We start from the raw sequence: 23,511 nt of genomic DNA, 5'->3' as shown, positions 1-23,511 counted from the left end.
ATTTGTTGGGAAAATATGGATGGTAAACTGCGGCAGAAATTTCACTTGACAAGTTGTGGACATGGCAGATTCACACCTCATTAAGATCGCAGACAACCTCCGCAATTATTACAAATGACGACAGGTCCCCAGTTCATTGTGAATAGGCCTTCAGTTATGATCAAGCAGAAATAAAGAGAAGACTTCACAGTTTTTTGCAGTTTTTCTTTGTGATTTTACATTTTAAAAGACAAAAAAAAAAAAGCAACCGGTTTTATTGCAGACATAGACTTGAGTTTTGGAATTATAATAACTCTAATCGCGACTATACTTCAAAGAAGTGGCCATATGGATGCAACACCATCCCATTCATATCACTCATATCACCACAGATGCTGCCAGGTTTTCAGAGAAGCTGGAATTCCGGTTCAGTCCCAGGAGAAAACAGAATCCTATTCCACTGAGGGTGTTTCCCAGTCCGAGCCCGTCCCCTGAGCCTTGTTCCAAAGCCCACAGCCGGCTCTGCAGCCCCAGACTGAGGAGCGATGAGTGAGCGACGGTGGACAGACACAAGTTGCCACATCCCTGCACCTGTTGTCTCATTGAAACAAGAGGGAGCCTGAATCGCCACATGACGCAAAACAGCCCACAGTGTTGACATCTCCAGGAACAGATTTTAGACAAATCCTACCTCCTCAAACCACTCCCATACATGCATTCCCTGCATAGAAGCATGCAGGATATCATGTTGCATCCAAATATAATGGGCCAACCATTGGCAGTGATTTGGTGCCAGGCTGCCAGTTTATATTTAGACGCACAACTGTGAGTGATTGTGGCTGGAAAGGATCGCTCCCCCCCTTCCCCTGGAGCCCATCTCAGACATCTGTCTCTCTGAAACTGAATACCTCTGGCTGCTAATGCATGTTGAGACTTGATTCACATGCTCCATTAGTTTCTAACCTTCTGTCTTTATGATTTGAGCGCCACTACCAAAGTTAAAGAAAGTACAAGTTATAGAGTTGTTGCTAAATTTTCCTTGCTGAGCTTGTGCTTCTAAAGAAGAAATGGGGTCAGAGAGAGAACGGGGATTAGATGGATCCTGGGAGCAGAAGTGAGAGGAAACATGATGTTTACACTTCGAGGACAGGAAGTGTGTTGGCTTTATCGTTAACTGTACACAAATGGAGCAGCGAGAGCAATGACATGTCGCGCTCTGAGACCAGCAGGAACAAGCATGCAGAGTCCTCGCTCCGCTCACTATCACCATGTTGATGTGGAAATGGCCAAAGATCACATGTCTGTCTTGTCGTGCCTGGTCATGAGTCTTTCCAGAGGTTAAATGTGTGTGTGTGTTTATTTCCATCCCATTTCGTTCCACTACTGTGACGCCCAGGGTAAACCCTCTTAGTCACATGACCACCAACAGGAAGTAAGACATCAATCTGCTGCACATTACCAGAATGGCATCCCCCAAGTTTATGCCAGCGGACTCTCACAGTTCCTTATATGGAGGCTCTATTCTTAGCACATGTGCCTGATATGAAGAAGGAGCTGCTGCTTCTGGCCCATTTGTTCCTCTATCTCTGCATGTTTCAAGTTTGACTGAAACTCAGACGAAAGGAACTCAATAGATTATACTGCATGTAGCTGTGTGGAGTGCATATTGCATCTTATATGGAGTTAATTAGTGTAGAAGTTCTCATTGAAAACTTTCCAACCTGTCTCTTCAAAATGTACCCAATATGAGTGCTCAAAGGACAAAGGCAATTAACCAGTTGCTGTCAAAGTAAGGGATAGAGTACAGCAAACAGGTCATTGTTGCAGAAATACTCAAACTGTGGGATAGAGAACGTGCAGAGGATCTCCCACTTATGCAGTTTGTAGTGCAGACATCTCAAATTTCTACAGGTTTGATCACGTGAACAGCCCATGTCACCCCTCAAGCCCCCTTCCGCACCCTATCACGCACGTTCATCTTCTGTGTGACGCATCTGGCTGGAGTAGAGACTGGACTCGTACCCTCAGTTTTCAGAGAACCCGCTTGCTGAGCAATATCCTTCTTATTACACGGCTTATGATAAACATTATTTGTCCCATGAATTGATTTGGAAATTATTTTATTTTCTTCCGCGAAAAAACAAACAAACCCTCGGTTCTATAGTTGGAACGATGAACTCTGTAGCCTTTTTAAAAGTAGCCTACTTATCTGCTTTGACTCACATTAAAGTGATAATCTTGAAGACTTTCATTTAAATAAATGTCTGTTGAGTCACCATCTATCACCTCATGAGGTAACACAATGGTGATTGAGCCTATGGCCCACTGATGAAAGCCTTTTGCATTTGCAGTATTACAGACTGGGTGTCTGTGGAGACATTCACGGAAAAAATCCCAAGCAGCGCCCAGTTAGTGATGAATTTTCCATCACCCAGCAGTGGTTGGTCTGCCAGAGAGGGTAGGCAGAGCTAAGCAACTGCTTTTCCAGTCTCTGCAAGTGTTGCGAGTAAACAGTAATCTACTATGGCTGAACAAACAAAGAAAAGATGGATGACTACAGATACAACTTCAAAAATAAGTGAAAATCCAAAGAAAAAGAAACAAACTCGACGCTCAGATGAAGGCAAACAGTCTGAAAAGGAAAGCGACCGTCAGCGAGGAAAATCAAGAGTTACCACCAGAGCCAACCGTGGACGTCACACATGCAGCACTGTCTGGATATCTGGGAAGTGTGCACTTGCAATTACCGTTTATCGCTTTAGGTGCTGCCAAGAGATCTTCGAAATTATAACTTTAAGCTCAATATTTCCATACATGGGGAAGTGACCATGAACAGGACTGCCTGAATCTCAGCAGCATCTGATTGACGTTTTCTGCCTCGTAAACTCTGTCCAGCTCTTTGTGCGTTTTTAGCTCTTTTGCTTTATCATTGCCGCTGTTTTCTTCTTCTCTTCTTTTTTTTTTAAACCACACTGTCAACAGGCTTATGTCCATTTAGATAATTTCATTCTGCACATTGGTATGATTGGACATGGTCTACCAGAGTGAATGATCAGCATCAGATGGGGTGGTCAACAAGCAGATGGTACCTGCTTCTCAAATCTGTACATTTAATTATTTCTGCGTTTTCTTTCAATGTACATTAAATCCCTTTGGACTCTGGACTGCTGGTTGTAGGAAATAATAACAACATCAACTGAACATGGACATGGATTGTGGCTATTTTTGACTGTGATTGCATATTAATTGGTGCATCATGCTGCTGCAAATGTTCTTGTCTCTTTATATTAGTGTCGAATAATGACCATTGCATGCTTATCCTCCTAGAGTTTTAGGAGGCTTTGGTCCAAGATTTCTGAACCCAACGACCCCTGCCCAAACCGTGGTGTGCGGCCAGATTAATGAATACTTAACATCCGTGATAGTAAATGCCCCCTGTCATGTTTGGCTTCGTTATGCAAACATCCTATTACATCGGTTTGATGCTGCATTTCTCATTTTTTTGTTTGGAGCTAATGCTCGTTTCCAGCATTTGAATCGGACTGAACAAAGTGTTAAATGCAAAAAAACAACAAGAACATCTCCCTGACGGCGTGATGAGTACGAGCTTTGCTGAATTGGACCCATTACATCATAGTTATCTGTTTCTGTAAGAACCTCAGCCTCCTGCCTTTTTTTTTTTTTTACCTGACTCCCAACATTTACACCAGTGGTCCAGAGCTGCGCAGCATCATCCAATCACGTCTCTTCACAACTCTTCTTCATACTCTCTCTGTGCTGGTTACCAAGGAGACAGTGAAGTGAAGTCTGGGAAGTGGAGCAATGGTTTGGCATGAGTGTTTTTTTTATGTATTATTTATCTTATTTCTTTCTCTCTCCACATCCTGGGAACAGAACATCACCACCTGGACTGATGATTGTGTGTTTGCCAAATCACAACGAACAAAGGCCGAGTGTTCCCTGTACAGTGCGCAGCATGTATGCATACATGTGAAGGAAGAGTCGTGTCACAGGCACCGTCACACCGTCACACTGTCACACTGTCACACCTGTTCTCACCATTTTCTCTCTGTGATCCCACAATTCCTGGCGGGATGGGAGCATGCTTCCTCTTGCCAGGAATCTGTCAGTTGGGACAGGGAAGTGTGTATTTTAGGACGAGCTAGAACCAACCGGAGACTGTTTGAATAATGAGTTGACCTTGATCCAATTGGGCCAGATTGGGCCGAAGTCTAAGAGGGAGAATGAGAGAGGGGGCTTACTGAGTGTTTTAAACTGTGGAAAAAGTCAGCTCTCTGAAGTCGATAGGGGCAGAGAGCGAACATGTCAAGCCTTGAGACCACTTGTCTTCTTTCCAGTTCTTGCACCTGTGCACACAGGATCACAGACACATACATATGGGTATCTGAATCCGGCAGATATAGAATTTTGAGACTGACACTGATTTTTAGAGACGATCATCACAATTTCAAACATGGCAGCTGATGTAGGGAGCTTTTGAGTGGCATGAAACTAGACATTCTCTGCTTGAATTCTGTACTGATGCATTATGACTTTGCAAAGTTACTCAGAAGGCTACTGTCCAAAGAAATATAAGAATTATGTCATATTTGACATCATTATAAACTATATTGAGGACCACTGTCTGCTCAGCTGTGATGCTCTGCTGAATGTGCTGCAGACATTGCTCTGAGCTACGTCTGCACAATATGAGGACTCTGCAAAAAACATTTTAAAGATATGACTTGCATAAAACATGCAACAAATTATGTCTGTTTGGCATGTTTTAAACAGTACCTATGTTCCCCTGTAACCTGTGTCCCTCCTGATCGGTCAAAGGTTTGCACGATGAGTCTGAATGCGTTTATTTCTTACTCACTGCATTTCAGTCAGTGATTTAAGATGTGTTTATCATCCATTCATCTATTATCTAGGCCACTTATCCTGTGCAGGGTTGCGGGGTGGCTGGAGCCAATCCCAGCTTGGGCGAGAGGCGGGGTACACCCTGGACTGATCGCCAGTCAATCACAGGGCTGACACAGAGAGACAACCTTTCACGCTCACACTCACGCCTACGGGCAATTTTAGAGTCACCACTTAACCTAACAGGCATGTCTTAGGACTGTGGGAGGAAGCCGGCGTACCCGGAGGGAACCCACGCATGCACATGGAGAACATACAATCTCCACACAGAAAGGTTCACAAGGTTCGGGAACCTTCTGTGAGGCAACAGCGCTAACCACTGCACCACCGTGCAGCCGTTGTGTTTATGATGTTTGTTAGTATTATCAACAATTGACAATGGTAATACATTTTATTATGCGGCCCTATAAAGAATATCATCAATAAACAACATGACAACTCTTCTACATCATCCAGACCAGTGTTTTCTGCATTACTTACTGGATGATAACAGTTTTTATATCTGCGCCTATCAAAAACCATGTACACCGATGCTGATGTATCTGTGCCCGGTTATATCATATAATGCGTACATTATCCTTAGACTGGGGGTTTTCCCCCACCTCACTTTCCATCTCCTCACTTTTGTTAAGAAAGCAACAAAAAAATGTTGCAGTCACATTTGAAATCTGCTTCTCTGCTAAATGTTTTGCTGCTGGTCGATCATCCATCCATTCCTGTTGTCAGAGTGGGTCGTAAAATCAGCAGGATTTTGTTTTTCTGTCCCAGCAGCGTGGGTGGGGGGTCCAAACAAACAGCTGGGTCTGCTGCAAGTTTTGTGCTGTCACTGCAGCAGAGAGCTGGCAGCTTAAAAGAAATCTTCCTTGAGGAGGGGGGGCACAGACCACAAACCTGGACCATGACTTTCATTACTTGTGTGTAGAAATGTCTCTCTCTCTCTCTCTCTCTCTCTCTCTCTCTCTCTCTCTCTCTCTCTCCAACTCTCTGTCCAGCCAAGTGGATCTGGGTAAAAAGGAAGAGTTCAATAGAGAGGTTGATGCAGACTGGCAGATGGACAGGGGGAACTGGATCTGTGGACGGATGTTTCATGGGAGGGCATCAGGGATTTAAGTATGTGTGTGTCCACATGTCTCATAGTAGATGTGTTGAGGCCTCATCAGGCTGTTTGCTCACTTAGCTCCCCAGAGTCTTTCACAGCCCTCGGATACAGACACAACTGCCCTCTCTACTCTTTCCTTTAATTATGCTCCTTTCTGGACCCCCCCTCCCCCTCCCCCTCAAGCATGCATGCACTTTAACCTTCTTCTTCACGTCGTCTCCATCTCTGATTACTGTAGGAAACAGTTTGCTGCAGTGCTGTACAGTATGTGTGCGAGTCTCCGCATCTCTCCTCTGCTTTGCTTTGACTTCCTCTCTAATCCCTCTCTTGAATGATTTATTTGAAGGGTGAAACTGGGTAAACACAATAAGGCTGACACAATCATCTGCACCCCCCATGACCTCTGCTGCATCTCTATTCTCCGTCTCTTTTCCTGCTTTGTCTTTCCCTTTTCCTTCTACCTCTTACTTTCTCCCCATCCTCCCTCGTTCCCTTTGTTTTCTTGCACCTTCAGCTCCCGTGTCAGCACTTCTTTTCTCACCGTGTTCGTGTCGCCGTGCTTTATGAATAAATCGGAGCTCGTTTGACTCCCATGAACCCGCAGCTCACCGAGCCACCGCCGTTCCGAGCCTTTGGGACCAAAGGCGTGTTGACAGGCTTTGATTTTTAGAATATCTGTGATACACTGATGTGGATTTGGGATTAAGTGCTTATGAAGGGTGTGAACCCCAAAATGCTGCACATCACATTTGGAGGGAAAAAAAATCTCTTTTAAACACAGCCCCAATTGGATACCTCATCAATAAAAAGAGCTATGTGACATTAATATCTTACGATGGTTAACGGTAAGTTAAACCTCAGGCCAACAGGAATGGAATCAGGAATGTGTTTTTATAGAGACCTCAATAAACCCTTTAACGCCATGTCTCACAAAGTGTTTCATAAAGTGAATAGACATGTTACATACCTATGAAGGAGGACGAGGAGGGACAATTCAGTATAGTTTTTGGTTCTCTCAAATTCCCAAATTCTCTCCATTGTTTAATATTTACATCTTTTATTTACATTATGTGGGGCTGCATGGTGGCGCAATGGTTAGCGCTGTCGCCTCACAGCTTGAAGGTTCCTGGATCGAATTCCAGTTAGGACGAAATGGGCCTTTCTGTGCGGAGTTTGCATGTTCTCCCCGTGCATGCGTGGGTTCCCTCCGGGTACTCCGCCTTCCTCCCACAGTCCAAAGACATGCTCGTTAGGTTAAGTGGTGACTCTAAATTGCCGTTAGTGTGAGCCTTAAAGGTTGTCTGTCTCTATGTGTCAGCCCTGTGATTGACAGGCAATCAGTCCAGGATGTAGTCCACCTCTCGCCCAATGACAGCTGGGATAGGCTCCCTTCGATCCTGAACAGGATAAGCGGTATAGATGGATTTACATGTTGTGTGTGTTTTCAGCTGGCTAGGAAGCCAAGGGTTAATTAGCCTCAGTTGAAGTGAAGGGGCTTGTGAACACTCACTGGTGACCACAGAGTGTTGCCTGCAGTCACCTTGGTTAAGCTAGCTGTTGTAGCAGTCAGCATTGTGCTAGTTGAACCACTCTGTCTTGTTTCTGTTTGCTTGTACATTAATATAATAGTTCAACAGATTTAGAAAATAACCAGCTTTACTGAGTGTTTGATGATAAATTGATTCCTCTTTCATGTTCCTGCATCAAGTATGAAGCTGGAGCCATGAGGCAATTACATTAGCTTAGCAGCATATAAACTGGGGCAGAGAAAACAGCTCGCCTGTTTTTGTCCAACTTCTCCAAAGCGCACATATTAAGTAACAAAGTACATCTTGTTTGTTTAACTAAAATTATTAATTAAATGTAAAATTAAATAAAAAGGAAGTCAGTTGTGGTTTTGGGGGGGATGTTTTATCCAGTGAAGATGCTAATATGTGGTAACATAATGCGGCTTTGCATCCTGCTACTAATGTATTTCTTGACAAACAACAATTTATTTTTCCATCCATCAAGTCTGTAGCGTCTACTCGTGCCTGGCATCCACACTGAAATACAAACACTCAGATAAATCACTGCTCCTGGTTCTTTTCCAAGAAGTAGTTATCGGACGCCGTACACCCACAAATTGTCAGACAATACAAACACCATATGTTGTATACATTCATTCTCTGTACTGAAGAGTTGTTGGTTGGCGTGTGAACTTTGGAACAAGCCTGCCTGTGTTTATGCTAAGCTAAGCTAACTGCAGCTGGCTGCTGCTCTACCTTTAGGATGAAGACGTGAGCTTGATATCGATCTTATCTCACTCTAACATTTAAAGCACATGTGCAGTTTCCCTGAGCTGTAAGAAACATCAGACTCAAACCGTTTTTTCTCTCTTTCCTCCTCAGATGCAGATTCTTGACAAGTTCCCAATTGAGGGAGGGCAGAAAGACCCAAAGAAGAGGATCATCCCCTTTCTCCCAGGTAATAGCCTGCTCCACAGCTTCAGTTATCTGAACAGGCTCCCATATTAATAATGTATGGCTGGCAGTAGCGCAGCGTCAATATGAGCTGGTTACTGATGCCTGCCTGTGTGAGTGTGTGTGTGTGTGTGTGTGTGTGTGGATGAGTGTGTTGCTGCTGACAAGGCACTATCTGTGACTTTCAAATCACAGCTGTGTTTGCACGACTGTTTATCTGTGTGACTTTTTCATTATAAGGACAACATTGAATCAGTTTGACTTTTCTAAATGAGGTTATGATTTTGCATCTCTTCAATCATTTGATTACGTGGATAGACAGGGTTCACGTGTGTGTGTGTGTGCGTGTGTGTCCTCATATTGATTGGAGTCATGCCACACATGCTTGTCCCTCCTGCTGTTAGTCGTCTCCTGACATTCAGGCTCATGGCGACCTACAGTACAGTGTGGCAGTGATCGATGAGGGTGTTTGTGGCAGGTCAGAGTCCCGGGCAGGAGGGCTGACAGTGATTCTGCTAATCACACTCATGTCGTGTGTGTTGGAGTGAGTGTATCTCTGTATACCTGTATGTCTGTCATGCAGATTTCTCTCGATACATTAATGCTCCTGTCTGTTACTGTAGTTAACTCGAGGCTCTGTTTGAGCCCTGTGGCCAACACATGCTCTCCCCTGAAGCCCTCCTCCTCCTCCTCTGTGTGTTTCTCCCTCATGCTGACACACGCTCACCAACAAAAACAATTTGGAAACCAGCCAGACGTCCATCTTCCTCTTATCTGTGAAACCAGCGGTGCCAGATGCAAACGTTATTGACTGACTGCGTTTGTTTGAGGATGTTTGTTTGAGGATAAACTCCTCTGCCCTTGCTCTGTGACACTTATGGAATGCATTAAACTGCAGGATGAAGATGGGCTATTAACTAAACTTTTGCCATACACACTAGAAATCACTTATTTAGTGTTGGGCTGGGTGTTGCCCCTCAGTGCCTTTTTTTTTGTATCTTTGCACTGTCTCCCACAGAGCTCTGAAAACTTTCAAACAGGGTTCATGCCCAGCTAGCAGGGAACGTTCCCCTAACATCGGCTAACATTACCTACAAGTTCTAATTCTGTTTGAAAGAAAACATTTTAATCGAATATTCAAAGAACGTTTTAAGGATGTTTATCATTTCAAATAAAGTTCTTGTATTGTTAAATTTGTATTGTTAATTTTCGGGGTGTTATTAATGCCTGAGATGTCACAACGCCTTTTATAAAACATTGCAAAGGTAGAACATCCTTACTGCAACATTCTGAGATTCTTTTCTGGATGTTAGTATGGCCTGAACTATCAGGCGCCCCCTGTGGACAAAGCCGTACCTGTACATGCTTAAGTCGTGGTTTTTAACAAAAAATGTCATCCTGCTTTCTTTTAGCGGACATATGTATCACTCACTTTAAATTTCTGCCCAAGAAACTGTCAACAAAGGCAGCGTGTAGTCAACCTCTTCGTCTGACACCTACCCCCCGCCCAGCGGTTTCATGCATTAAAAATAACTATAGAAATAATCCATCTTGTCGCTGATGGTCTGGTTTGCTTTCGTAGGTCGTATAGAGTCATCAGAATTAATTTCAGTCTGTTTCATGAGCTGATAAAAACTCCTCACAGGAGCTTTAAGCAAAAAAGCCCCAAAAAATGGAATGAAAAAAACACTTTTTCTACAATCAAACTCAATATATCGAGTTCAGAGTTGTTGGTTGGAGAAGCTTGCCGTTTCAATGTATCAACATGGGTTTCATGAGTGCTACATGCAGTCTTTACTATTCTTAGACATTTTATAGTTGATTTGTTAATTATTAACATCACAATCATCAAGTTAATGAATACGGAATAAAACGTAAGATGCGTCCTTAATTTTTAAACCTCAAAAATCTCTTATTGAAAACTGTGCTCCACATAAAGCTCAGTTACAACACTCGCAACACTCTATTACTGTCTCATATTCAGCTTTATGTCTTCATTTAAAGACGAGCAGAGCACTGAAGGCTGATTGCATATTTAATTTAAAACCGTGGTTCTCAACTGGTGGGTCGGGACCCAAAAGTGGGTCGCGGATGTGTGCTTAAAGAAAAAAAAATGTGGCAATTAGTCTATACTGCGCTTATATTTTGAAGGTCATGGGTTTCCTACAATGTGCCTGCAGTAGAAATATAGATTAGTCACACTCATGTATCCACTGAATCCCAGCTACAGCTATATTTACAGTCTTCAGACTTGATGAGCCTGACAGTAGTTGCATTTATGTTGCACTAATTTCTGTTTAAAAAAAAAAAGGCTGCTCATTGAATTAATTGTGGAGGGATTATTTTCCTCTCTTGCACTTCCACCTGCTTGTCATTTTGCTTGACTATTATACTGTTGCGTTTGTGACATTGACATACTGGGATGTTTCTTTCCGTCTCATGTCCAAACCACATTTAATTTTTCATGAAATACATTTGAGTGGTTGAAAGATTGCGAGATCTTTGGGTCACAGTTTGTCATTAAGGAGGTGGTGGTCGGTCCTGAGGAGAAACCACTGCTTTGGTTTCAGCTCGTCATAAGATGCAGACTTGTACTTGTCATAGCTTTCTGACAAGTACAAACCAAAAATATTCTATTCTAAATTTGTTTTCCTTTTTTAAATTGTTCATGTAATGTGCAAATGACTTGTTATTTTTATTCTAGGATATAAGTAGAGCTCTTTAAATAGAGCCTCCAGATGAGCTGGTTATGCAATAACCACTGTCATCATTTCACACTTCCTGCACAGGATGCAGTGTATGCATCTGATCGTAGGGGGTCCTTTAATGTTCCCCCTGACTGGGATCAGAGGATGAGAGGAAAATTCATGACCCGTGTGTGTATAAATCCTATTTGTTATTCTAAAGCTGTGTCACAGGCAGAGGTCATGGAGCCCATAGGAGGACAGCTGGGGCCTTCAGTGTGGGACTGAGATTACTGTGGCCATGAAGGATCACCAGTGTGCATTACTGACATCTCCTGGTCAGATAGGGTATTACAGGGAGCAGTCAGCACTGCAATGTTGTATTTCTCTGAAAGGGCTGTATGCATGTGTAAAACATGGCATTTTTTCTTTTCATTTTTTCATCATAATCCTTCTGCAGCTTCTTTTTAGACCTTTTGGTTTGCATTGCCTTTCAAATGCAATTTTAATCTTTTCTTACTGACTTATTTTTAATGCGTTCCTATGCCATGTATTGAACTGTGAATTACCTTGTAGTCTGAAAGTTGCTGTATAAAATAAACTTGCCTTTTCCTTCACCCTCTCCATCCTCCCACATTGTTAATCTTCTTTCTGTCCTCTGTCCCTCCCCTCCAGGCAAAATCCTGTTCCGGAGGAGTCATGTGCGAGACGTGGCCATGAAGCGGCTGCGTTTCATCGACGACTACTGCAGGGTAAACATCCTTCAGTTTCCCATCCGACTCTCGTGACTGTCCCCCCCCCACCCAGCCTGCGAGGGGGTCAAAAGTCCCCGCCTTGACTGTCCTTTCACATGCTTTAAACATGGGACATGAGACTTAGACACAACTATGTACATGGAAAAGTTCTTAGTCCTCGCAGTGAGGAGCTGCGTGTCTGAGCTATTCTGAGACATCTGAAGAGCCTCTAATGTGCTCTGACACTTAAGTTTTCTGAGGCTGCGAAGGACTCGGCTTGGTTATGAACTCTTCCTACAGTCGCAGGGTTGTTTATTTTATGTGTGCCACAGTCGGAGAAGCGGAGCGACCTACTTGCGCATCAAACTTCTCACTCACTGAACTGCATGAAACAAACTTTGAGCTCTTCAATTATTTCAAAGGCCCCCTCACTAACGACCTCATCCCCTCATTTGAAACACGAAGGAAAGAACATTTTCTCTCCAGTCCCAAAAGAAAAACCCCTGAAGCCTTTTTGTCACTCTCAAGTTCAAGGGGAAACCTGCCTTATAACTTCCTGTTCCCTCCCTCTTATTAGCTTTTTTATTTATTCCGGATTCAGACCCTTTCCTCCGTCGTGCCCTCCACGCTTCCTTCCTTCCTGTTGGCACAAATCCACACAAACAAAGGGACAGGTTGCTTTAAAGCCATTGGAACTCCTAATCCACAATAGCCTTACTTTTTAGTTTAGGGTCTTGTGTAGAAAATAGTGAGCATATAAAAGTGTTAAAAATGAGTTTAAGTCCAGTTTGAAACATAACGTCATTTACGTTTCTGAAAGCATTTCTGGTATTGGGGAGGTTTAGCTGCGATGTTTATTACAAAAATTCCAGAATAAATTCCGCCAACCAATCATATGAAAAGACACATAGCAGCTATTCGTCCCCTTACACCCAACGCTAGCATAGCGCGTGAGCAATTATTATTGGCTGTGGCTGACCATGACAGTAGTGGGTGTTGACTTTTGGCCACTTTTATAATTTCTGCTGCCGGAATTTAGTTTGGGCTGTTTATGATCTTATTTTTGCCTGTGGGTGTTAAATGATCGTGACGCAGTTTGGCTCTGTAGCATTATCTTAATCTGCAGAGCCGTCATTTAGCACCGCATTCAAACTTTGAAGGCAAAATAGGGCCATCTCAGTTAACGCTGCCAACAAGCATTTTGTCACTTACCATTGAGTGACCAATTGAAATGAATAATTGTCAATGGCACTTTCTGTTTCCGACGACACAAATATACTGTTCAGGACAGCAAAAGGCTGCACTGATCACTCACAGACGTCATTAACAATATGATGGCAGCTCCTCCACCGTCTTTAAAACTGGCAAAATGAGCTGTTTCTTTAGGTTTTCAAATAGATTTATTCATAAATAGATTCAAAAGATTTATTTTCACTCAGATTTTTGTGGACAAGTAATGAGGCTCTCTACCTTGATATCATGTATTCGCAGAGGTGTAAAGATTACTTAAATATTCTACTCAAGTAGAAGTACTGTTTCCTGACTGAAATCGTTCTTAAGTAAAAAATGACTCAAGTACAAAGTAGCTCACTTTAAAAGTACTCAAAGTAAAAGTTACTTAGTTACTTTCCCACCCCGCTGATTTTTATAATAAACACATTTTTCCAAGGTTACCTTACACATGCATCCTATGCAAATGAAATAAAATGAAACTCTGTTATTTTTAAACCTGGGCCTTATGTTTACATGTTTAGGGGTCAAAATGACGAGAGATGTATCTTTTGTTAAAGAGTAAGATCCTTTGTTTAACCAGAAACAGCAGTTATATAGCTCTCTTCATAGCCACCAGACTCCATTGTCAAAAACAGCAATTTTCCCCCGCATAGCACGGGAGTTGCTGATGATCTATCGGCTGCCTCGGTTTGTGTTGTTGTGTGGTGTTTTAAAGGGTTAGTTCGGTTCTGAACTAACGTGTTACGACGTGTCACGAGGCAGCGGAAGACTAGCAAGTCCCATGTTCTGCGAGCTAAAATTACTGGTTTTGTTAATGGAGATTGGTGGCTTTGAAGAGAGCGCTCTAACATCCGTTTCTGGTTGAACAAAAAAACTTTGGCACCGCTGTTTTGGCACGATGCATGACACTTTAATCTGATTGGCCTGTTTCTGATTTGATTGGTGTCTGGTCCAAGTCAGTTTTTCTTTCTAGCTCGCATTATCCGTAGATAAATCATTTACTCAGTAACGGATAAATGTAGCAAATTACTTTACTTCATTTAAAACATATTTTAGTAAAAATGAAATGACTGACTTTGAAAAATACTCAAAAAAGTACACAAACAAGCTACTCAATTACAATACATTATTTCATTCATTACTTCACCCTCTGTGTACACATTTTTAGTATTTGAAGTCTAAATTCTAGAGGTTTAAGGTCAAATGTGGACTCTTCTGTTTGTCTCCATGTACATGATTAGTAAGCAGGAATGTTGGCCTGCTGTAGAAATGGTTAACCACTGAATCAGCTCATTAATTGGGACCAAAAGAAGTCTAAAAACCAAAAGCAATTACACACATTTGATATTAACCTGATCTTTAGCTCTGCACACGCAAACATTTCCTCAGTACCCAAATAACCCGGAGCGCTCTAATGTTTATGGTTGCTATAGCGAGCCCAGCACTGGAGTGTGCCGCACTGTTTACTTCCTTACTTCCTGTTTATGAGGCAAACAACAGAGAGGAAGAGTAATTACCCAGTGTTCTCAAGGGATCTGCTCTCGAGAGATTGTGGGAGTCCAGCCAACGATGAGCGCGCAGCGAGATACGGCTTCTTCAATCACTAGCGCAAGGCTCCTTCAATAATATAAGATCCGATGAATGAAATATGAAGGGGGCTCGGACTGTGCCCATTTAAATGAAAAGCCAGCGCTCTGCGTATGTTGTCGCATATCTTCACGATCCAGCACCCCTGGTAGCGTACATGAGCTAGACCTTGGGTGGAAACTGGCCAGATCATTAAATATGGATGGTTAGTCAGACAAATGATCCTCTCTTTCACTGTAGTGTGGCTTCTTCAATAAACACACAAGTAGTGGAAAGTACAGGAAGAATAGCTCATTAACTTTTAGTATATGTAGAGCCAAGTTCTAATGCACACAATTATGTACTGTATATATATATACATAATTGTGTGCATTCTTCCTGTATATATATATATGTAGATAAATGTATATACATACATATGTATATATTCAGCTGAACCTCGCTGAAGCCCGCTATACATTTAAAGGAATTAAAAATCTGTTAAAAGGACTATCTGATATTTGTTCACAGCTTGGTCTCTTGGGGGCAGTATAACAAACTGGTAATTAAATAACAAGCTAATTGGCTATTCAGCAGAGGCAGCGCCATATCAGCATTAATTCAGTGTGGACTTCTGGCTTAATCCAATTATCAATCTCTTTTAACTCTCTTTGGACCCACCAACTTCTGTGTTTGAAAGGTGAAGTAATGCAGAAGTCAAATCTCAAATCTTGCTCTTTCTAATGGCCAGCAGGGGGCGACTCCACTGGGTGCAGAAAGAACCTCAATTGGAGGGAAGTCTATTTGAAAATTACCCTACTTGTAATTTCTCATCTTGATTTAAAGATGCAATCTCGATGTTCTCAGTTTTGTTTTCGGTGGCCCCTTTGGCGATAAAAAGGAATTGCAGGCGCATTCGTCCCATTTTAACCAGAACCACGGTTGGCTCCCTTTGTCACGGTTGTAACTCTTGATTTTCCTTGTTGATGGTCGCTTTTCTTTTTAGACTGTTTGCCTTCATCTGAGCGTCCAATTTGTTTCTTTTTCTTTGAATTTTCACTTATTTTTGAAGTTGTATCTGTAGTCAGTTTTCTTTGTTTGTTCAGCCATAGTAGATCACTGTTTATTTGCAACACTTGCAGAGACCGGAAAAGCAGGAGCTTAGCTCAACCTACCCTCTCTGGCAGACCAACCCCTGCTGGGTGTTTTTTTCTGCGAATATCACCACAGACACCCAGTCCGTAATAATACCATATACTGCAAATGCAAAGGCTTTCATCAGTGGGCCATAGGCTCAGTCACCATTGTGTTACCTCATTCGCCGATACATAGTGACTTAACAGACATTTTTTTACAAGATAATCTTTGGGATTATTTCTTTAACATTCAGTAAACATACTAACTAATGAGTTGTGGTCTCAAACAATATTACATGTCTTCTTCAATACAGTATAATGTTCTGTTTTTAAACCATGCTCCCATTTAGAGTAAGATAGAAGATAATGCAGGGTATGCTGAAGGCCGTTTATACCAAGGCGACCTGGTAACCAGAATAGTGTTGTAGCAATGGCTTTCCATCTTCTCGTCCAAATTTGACAATTCAATACTGTAGTCCACAAAACAATGGGTGAAGTCATGGTGGCTATAACCAAATCCTATAGTCTTTGGCTATAGCTAATTTATCCACTAACAAGTTGACTGTCGGGTTTTTCATAGTGTTTCAGGGTCCGCTTCTTCTTAAAATGAGAGTTGTAGGACAAAACATTTGATTAATTTTTAAGGAATTCAATGAATGATAATAGACTGCACAATATAGCGCTTTTCTAGTGACCACTCAAAGCACTTTTACACTACTGTCACATTCAGCCTTTCACACTCACATTCACACAATGATGGCAAAGGTCTAAATGCCAATCTCCAATGAGGATCTATGCATATTCATGCATCGAAGGCTATGCCTTTGGAAGCAATTTGGGCTTCAGTGTCTTGCCCAAGGACAATTCAACATGTGACTTTAGCAGCGCCTTTGAAACTACACACGTTGTTGATATAAAACAGTCATTATTTCATTCTTTTCTTTATTTCAATCTTACATTTATGTCATCAGATTGGGAACTTTTTTTAAGAGAGACATTTGTACATAGATACAAGTTTGAAGCAAAGACGGATGCACATACAAACACTTTGATATTAAGGAAAGTCATGTGCAGGAGTGCTTGCAAATACAAGAGAACAACCATTTATAGGACATAATGCAGCTCTGAGATGTTTTAAAACTGAACAAGTAAAGAACAAGACTAATTGCAGGCTGTTGTCTTTGTAACGCCCACCATTCTCTCTCTGCCTCTCTCTTTAGGCGCTGGTGCGACTCCCTCCTCAGATTTCTCAGAGTGAGGAGGTGCTGCGCTTCTTCGAGACAAAAACCGAAGACATCAACCCCCCAGTGGAGTAAGTGTCACAAACATCACAAAGAAATTACAATCAGGTGTACACATTACACAAGTACACTTGAATACCAACTTTTTACCTACATTTATGTGTCACGCTCGACTACAAGGCCATCATTACTGCCGTGGTACTTGAACTGAACACACATGCATTGACTGTGTACAACACCCAAAACCATGTTTCACTACATGTGAATGTAGGTCTTACTAACTCCAAAACACCAGTGCAAAAATTGGTTTTGACATCAGCATTTAGGATAAAAATAATGTTGCTGCTTTTATGTGACATCTGCATTGTGCTGCATATTAATTGAAGCAAGACAACGTAAGGTACAAAAGGAGAAATAACAAAATCTGCCTCTCACAAATAAAAGTTGAACCCAGAAGTTATATAAATGACCCCTTCTGAGTTTAATCCAGCGAGCAGTTCTGCTGCTACAGCCTTACTTGTCCCGGTACGACCAGTAGCTTTGATGGCTAAGGGCCTGTGTCCAGCGGCAGCTGGCAGCACCCACAACCTCAATTTAAGAGCGCTTCTCAACAGCACTTACTGTTGCTGGATTATGTAAGATGTCTGGCGGCACTTTTGCTTCCCTTGCTAGTGACCGTTAAGTCTGTTAAATTGCTCTGTATGCTTAATATTTGCTTTTATTCAAAGACATTTTACAAAGAAAATGTAAAAACAGTGGAAAGGAATCTTGTCCTGGCTTTAGCAGCTCCACACCTGGAAATTGCACCCTTGAAAAAGCAATTGTTGTTGACAAAGTTGATATCGGAAGTCCCGCCCCCTCTTGATTTTGATTGGTTGGTGAGGAAGAAGTGACATTGACCAGCATGGCAGTGTTCCAAAAGTTGTGTGAGCACAGCGACAAAAAAACGCTGAGCGCTGAAACTGCTGTCAGTGGACACAGGCCCTTATAGTTAGCTTTGGTGTTTTCTGTTTGTGGTCCTATGCCGCCCAGTCAAGTACCCTGGGGATGGCGTCTTTGATACAAAATGATAAAGAAAATTTGTGGCACTATCCTCTTGTTGCGTCTTAAGCCCTTATGAATGTAACTTTTCAGAAAACTCTAGCTTGTGATTAGATTTGGTCAAACTTTCAGGTTAATGACATCGTATAACAAACCTCTAAAACATGACTTTGTAAAAGAGGACTTGTCACCTTTTGGTGACCAGGAAATATAATAAAATCTATTTAAGTGTGGGCTTCTTTGAATAAAATGAAAATGACATGGAGCAGGTTGAAAATTATTGTTGGAGCAGCTGAAAAAACCCTCAGCACCAGCAGCTCATTGTGGTGATTTGCAGTAAAATAGATCTAGTGAAGTACTGGACTTCATCTGATTGCCAAAAAGATTTCGAATTATAAGCAGAATTATATAGTTTTGGCAGCATTTGGATGATGGTGTTTCAGATTGTAGCTTTTACAAAATCTGCTCGACACATTTCTTGGCGAAATCTTCACATAAACAGAGAATAATTTAATATTCCTGAAATAAATAACATAATTATTCCTCAGGTTTACAAGTGAGATGCCATCACAGAAATGATAGCTTATGTACAGACATGAATGCACACGCAGTTAAAACATGCTCATGATTTATATTAATCATGCACGACACTCAAACATGATGTTGACACTGAATAAAATGACACATCACGTTGTGGATTCATCGAGCACACATGCTTGAAAAACTGTGTCTCGTGTTATGAATTTGATCCTGATAAGCATGATAATACTGTGGCTTAGCTCATTACCTCTCTGTCTGTTCTCACTGTCCATAAAGACTATTCCCAAATCAGCTCTTTCTCTCCGAGTTCGTTAAAAGCTCGTAGCAGGCCAGGCAGTGGCAGAGGGGGGTACAGTGAGCTGATGGATGTGAGGGTGGGAGGGGGAGAATGACTTGTTTCATAGCAGCAGATAGGCCCTTCGGGTAGTTTTTAATTAGAGAACACGCTCTCCTTTCCAAACCTCAAATGGCAGTATCGCACTATTCATTTGTAATGTGTTCCTGTATGCAACGAGTCAGCTGCACCCCGGGCGCTGTAACCGAGTACTCTTTTTGGACCCGGGCTGTGTCTTTTTAAAAATATTTTAATTACTTGTCTCTGTATTTCCTTTCTCCTCTCCTCTCCTCTCCTCTCCTCTCCTCTCCTCTGCTGTCTGTCTGTAGTTTAGAGTTTTGTCCTCACCTGTCTGTTTTGGGTGAGAAAAAGAAAGCGAAGCACGCAGGATTTAGTGACCTCTGCCTGTCAGTGTTTTACAGCCCAGCGTCATCGGGTATCTCTCCCTATCTGCCGTCCTCCTCTAACTCTTTGTATCAGACTCGGCCTCGTATATTCAAGTATGTTTAATTGATGCGACAGCTCAAGGTTACAAACACCAACACAATCATTCTTAGATCAACAGCTTTTCTCTCCGTGCTGTCCATACAGCTTTCCATCTTGCCTGAGTTCTCATCTCGTCTTCCTGTCTTTCCTCCTGCCTCTTGTTTGACTTACACCCTTCATCTCCTCCAAGTGTTTTTTTCTTACTCTCTACAAGCATCATCCTCTCTCTTCTTCCTCCCTCGGCCCTGTATCTGCTGGTGTATTTTGCTGCATAAAGAAAAGGCATTAATCTTCTTGTCAGGAGTTAGGAGATGAAGCTATACATGCTGCGCTCACCAGACACAGTCTGTTAGCCCCCATCTGTGACACACAGTGGTGCACCGGCTTAATTTCTATATTTTATTGTCATCTGATGATGTTTAACAGAAGGTATAACAAAGAAGTTCCCCTCACAGCCTTCAGGGGTCACGACAGTGCTAAGAAAGACAGCTCTGCAGTAAAGGAAGCATGTAGAGGGAGAAAAGAGTGGTCCAAGGATTGACCCTTGCGGAACTCCACATTTCAGAAGAGGATCAGATAAGGATTCTGTGAGGGATATAAAGAAGTTATGATTAGACTAATAAAAGAAAAACTTCTAGGTGCTTTACCAGATCATATTGTGTGTCATATTATTGGCTTTGATCAAGAACTCTGTGTAAATGTTTCTCTAACTATGGTTTTGGTTGGTAAGGATTTTATATATATTATGTTAGAAGCAGATTCCTATCTGCCCCACAGAGGTCTGGTATTTTAGAACTCATTGCTGAAACTGTAGGGTAGGTCAGTCTGGCTATTTACTACTTTTTTTCTGGAAACTGCGCAATAATTATGGTGTCCTGTAATGCCATGAAATAAAATCCCACAGAAAGAAAAATAAGTGTACCAACATAATATTAAGTTTAATGGAAAATCGCGAACCTCAAGCAATCAGCACTCTGATATAAGTTTTTAGAGCAATGTGAGACAGGTAGCAGAGCTCCAAACAGAATTTGGAGAATTTCATCAGGGGTAGTTTTTTTGGCCAACTATATAAGTGGTTGCGGCCCAAAAAATACTCTGTAGCTGCTATAAATGTGAAGTGGAAGTCGTAGTTTGAATCGAAGATGGTGAAGTTATAGAAACCTCTGCCTGAGGAAGGGCTGAACTCTAGCCAGCTCCAGATCAAATGGAGCCAGAACCTCCTCTGGCCTCTCTGGATCCCTGCAGGCTCTCACTCTCCACTCTTAATAAAAGAAGACCTTACTCAGAGGAGCCCGAAAGACGGCTCAGTTAATGGTTAGTAGACGTCATGATCCAGAGGACTCGACTTGTGTCGGGGCTAAATTGGATGGGTTGCTTCCATTCCCTACCCATAATGCATCTGCTAGATGAAAATGAATCATGGGGGAGTGTGGTTCAGCAATGAGATTGGCTATTGATTTAAAGTCCTGATTAGAGCGTGTGTGTTAGTTCTGTGTGGGTTTTTAATGTCTGTGTGCATACACATGTGTGTCCTAAGTGCAGCAGAGGGAGAAAAGTGATGTGAAACTCTGAGACGGACGGACTGCTGAAGAATAATATTAACCCATCCTGGTGTGTGTGTGTGTTCCAGTGTTGTTCTGTCTGCTCATCTATTACATTTAGTGATCTGGTAATGACTTGGTACCGTACATCTTTTTTGCTCTTTACATCTTCATGTGCATGCCTTTTTGCAGAACTTGTGTGTTCTATCAATCTGATCAAGTGTTTTTAACTTGAAATTGTTGGATCCATACATCCATCCATCCAACTATTTTTTTCCGCTTATCCGGGGCTGGGTTGCCGTGGCAGCAGGCTAAGCAAGGTGACCCAGGTGTCCCTCTCCCCAGCAACATTTTCCAGCTCCTTCTGAGGGATCCCGAGGCGTTCCCAGGCCAGGTGGGATATAATCCCTCCAGTGAGCTCTGGGTCTGCCCTGGGGTCTCCTCCTTGTTGGACGTGCCTGGAAAACCTCCAAAGGGAGGCACCCAGGAGGCATCCTAATCAGATGCCCGAACCACCTCAACCGGCTCCTTTTGATGCGAAGGAGTAGCGGCTCTTCTCCGAGCTCCCTCCGGATGTCTGAGCTCCTTACCCTCTCTCTAAGGCTGAGCCCAGACGCCCTTCAGAGGAAACTCATTACAGCCGCTTGTATCCTCGATGTCATGCTTTCGGTCACTACCCAAAGCTCATGACCACATAGGTGAGGGTTGGAACGTAGATCGACTGGTAAATCGAAAGCTTTGCCTTCAGGCTCAGCTCCCTGTTCACTGCGATGGTCCGGTACAACGCCTGCAGGACCTCGAGAAACTCCTTCACGTGAGGCTGAGACCCACTCCCCACCCGTAGGGTGCAATCCAACTAATGTTGGAGCGCTGTTTAAGTTAGTCCAGGCGGTGAGATGTATCTGTTTGGTAACGTTGGATTTGGTTTATCAAAGATTTTAGGGAAGCAAAGCAACAGCACATAGAATAAGCATCAGAAACTTCAGACAGGTTGGACCATGATGTTTAACTGTATATCTTTTAAGGTAACAGTTAGGGCAGAAAATACATAATACATAAATAAGAGCCACCATACAAAAAGTACCTGTAGTTGATGATCCATACTCCTTTCCCCCACAAAATACAGCTGAAAGTACTTAAGTATGAATACAGAAAACAATAAGCTGAATAAGTTACTTTGGATCAATGTAATCGTGGACTTTTCACCCCTAGTGGGGCTAGTGAGCAAGATTTCTATGAGCGCGTCCCTGTTGGTGTGTATCTTGTACTGGAGAGCTTAAGAGACTGCACATGTACCATTGATGGACAATAAAGAAGGGATACCAGACTCCAAGATGGGGAAGAATAACTCACAAAAGAACTGCCTACCCAGCACAAAAGACAAAGTAGTTTCCTGCTACTTTGTTGCCACATTTGTGACATTCTTACTTGCTTCATCTTCTCCTCCACTTATTCCCCTTCTCTTCTCATCTTCTACTTATCCTCTCCTCCTCTCCTCCTCTCCTCCTCCCCTTTGTCCTAGAGTTATGAAGCATCACTCCCTCCTCCCCTTTTCTCCTCCCTGTCATCTGTCCGTTCCTCGCCGTCTGCTGCGAGCAGGAGACAGGCAACAGGCTCGCTCAGCCTTAATGGATAAGCTTCTCCTCTCCCCTAACTATTAGGATCAATAGCACTCACTGGAGACCGCACTGCACAACACCATCAGTGAACAGCACCAGCATGTATGGGGTTAAACACTTAAAGTGTGTCAGAGTGGTGAGGAGTGGTCAGCCGAGTGTGCGGCCTGTAGGATGTCGTGTGTGTGTGTGTGTGTGTGTGTGTGTGTGTGTGTGTGTGTGTGTGTGTACATGTGTGTGTTCTCATGTGTGAGCGTTTATTGATTTCAGACACTTCATGCAATTATGTTTTAAAATGTTTGTGCAGGAGGACACTCCAGCGTTTGTTCTGCTCCTGCTCGTTGGTGTGCAGCGTGTTTGTTGTTGTCAGGCTATTTCAGTGCAGCTCCCGTCTGTCTGTGTTCCACAGTCTCGGCTCTATTTTTTCTCCCAGCACCATCTTACATGGATGCACTCATTCACCCTCCCTCCCACCCGATGCGGTGTCTGACTCACTTGTGCTCTCTTCCTCGCACACTTACTCACAGGGTGTTGTCAAGGTAGGGTTCGGGCTTGCAACAGTAATAGCTCTGGGAGGGCCCGACTGTACATGAGAGTGATGAATGAAGCGGGCCGGGACAGCTGTAGCTACCAGGGTGATGAAATGTGACCACTGCATCACTTTCTGGGAAAAGAGGAAGGAGATAAAGAGGATGGAGGGAGATCCCTTGGGATTAGGGGAGGTCAGAATAAGGGGGAGTCCAAGGCCAATGGTGCACCGGTCATCCCTCGATATCTCTGACAGGCTGCAGAAGGCTTAAAAATGATCAATTTACGAGGGAGCAGATGCAATATATTGGCATTCGAGTTAGCGGAGGTGTACAGTCTGACCTTTTTTATGACCGGATCGAGCTGTG

General features: G+C 42.8%; 1 protein-coding gene across 3 annotated transcripts in view; it reads left to right on the top strand.

Annotated features, from left to right (window-relative positions):
* Nucleotides 1–23,511, top strand: part of sh3pxd2aa (SH3 and PX domains 2Aa) — a 127,858-nt gene that overhangs the window by 31,050 nt on the left and 73,297 nt on the right. For all 3 annotated transcript variants that reach the window (XM_069676843.1, XM_069676842.1, XM_069676845.1), the window contains exons 3-5: nt 8,392–8,467; nt 11,823–11,899; nt 17,037–17,128. In XM_069676843.1, coding sequence (XP_069532944.1) covers nt 8,392–8,467; nt 11,823–11,899; nt 17,037–17,128 — 245 coding nt within the window. The remainder of the gene's footprint in view (nt 1–8,391; nt 8,468–11,822; nt 11,900–17,036; nt 17,129–23,511) is intronic.

Source organism: Semicossyphus pulcher, unplaced genomic scaffold (assembly GCF_022749685.1).
Source record: "Semicossyphus pulcher isolate SPU_LCO1_2020_fin unplaced genomic scaffold, fSemPul1.0.p SCAF_27, whole genome shotgun sequence".
In the NCBI taxonomy this organism is placed as follows: domain Eukaryota; kingdom Metazoa; phylum Chordata; class Actinopteri; order Labriformes; family Labridae; genus Semicossyphus; species Semicossyphus pulcher.
This window is presented reverse-complemented; position numbering and strand designations above follow the sequence as displayed.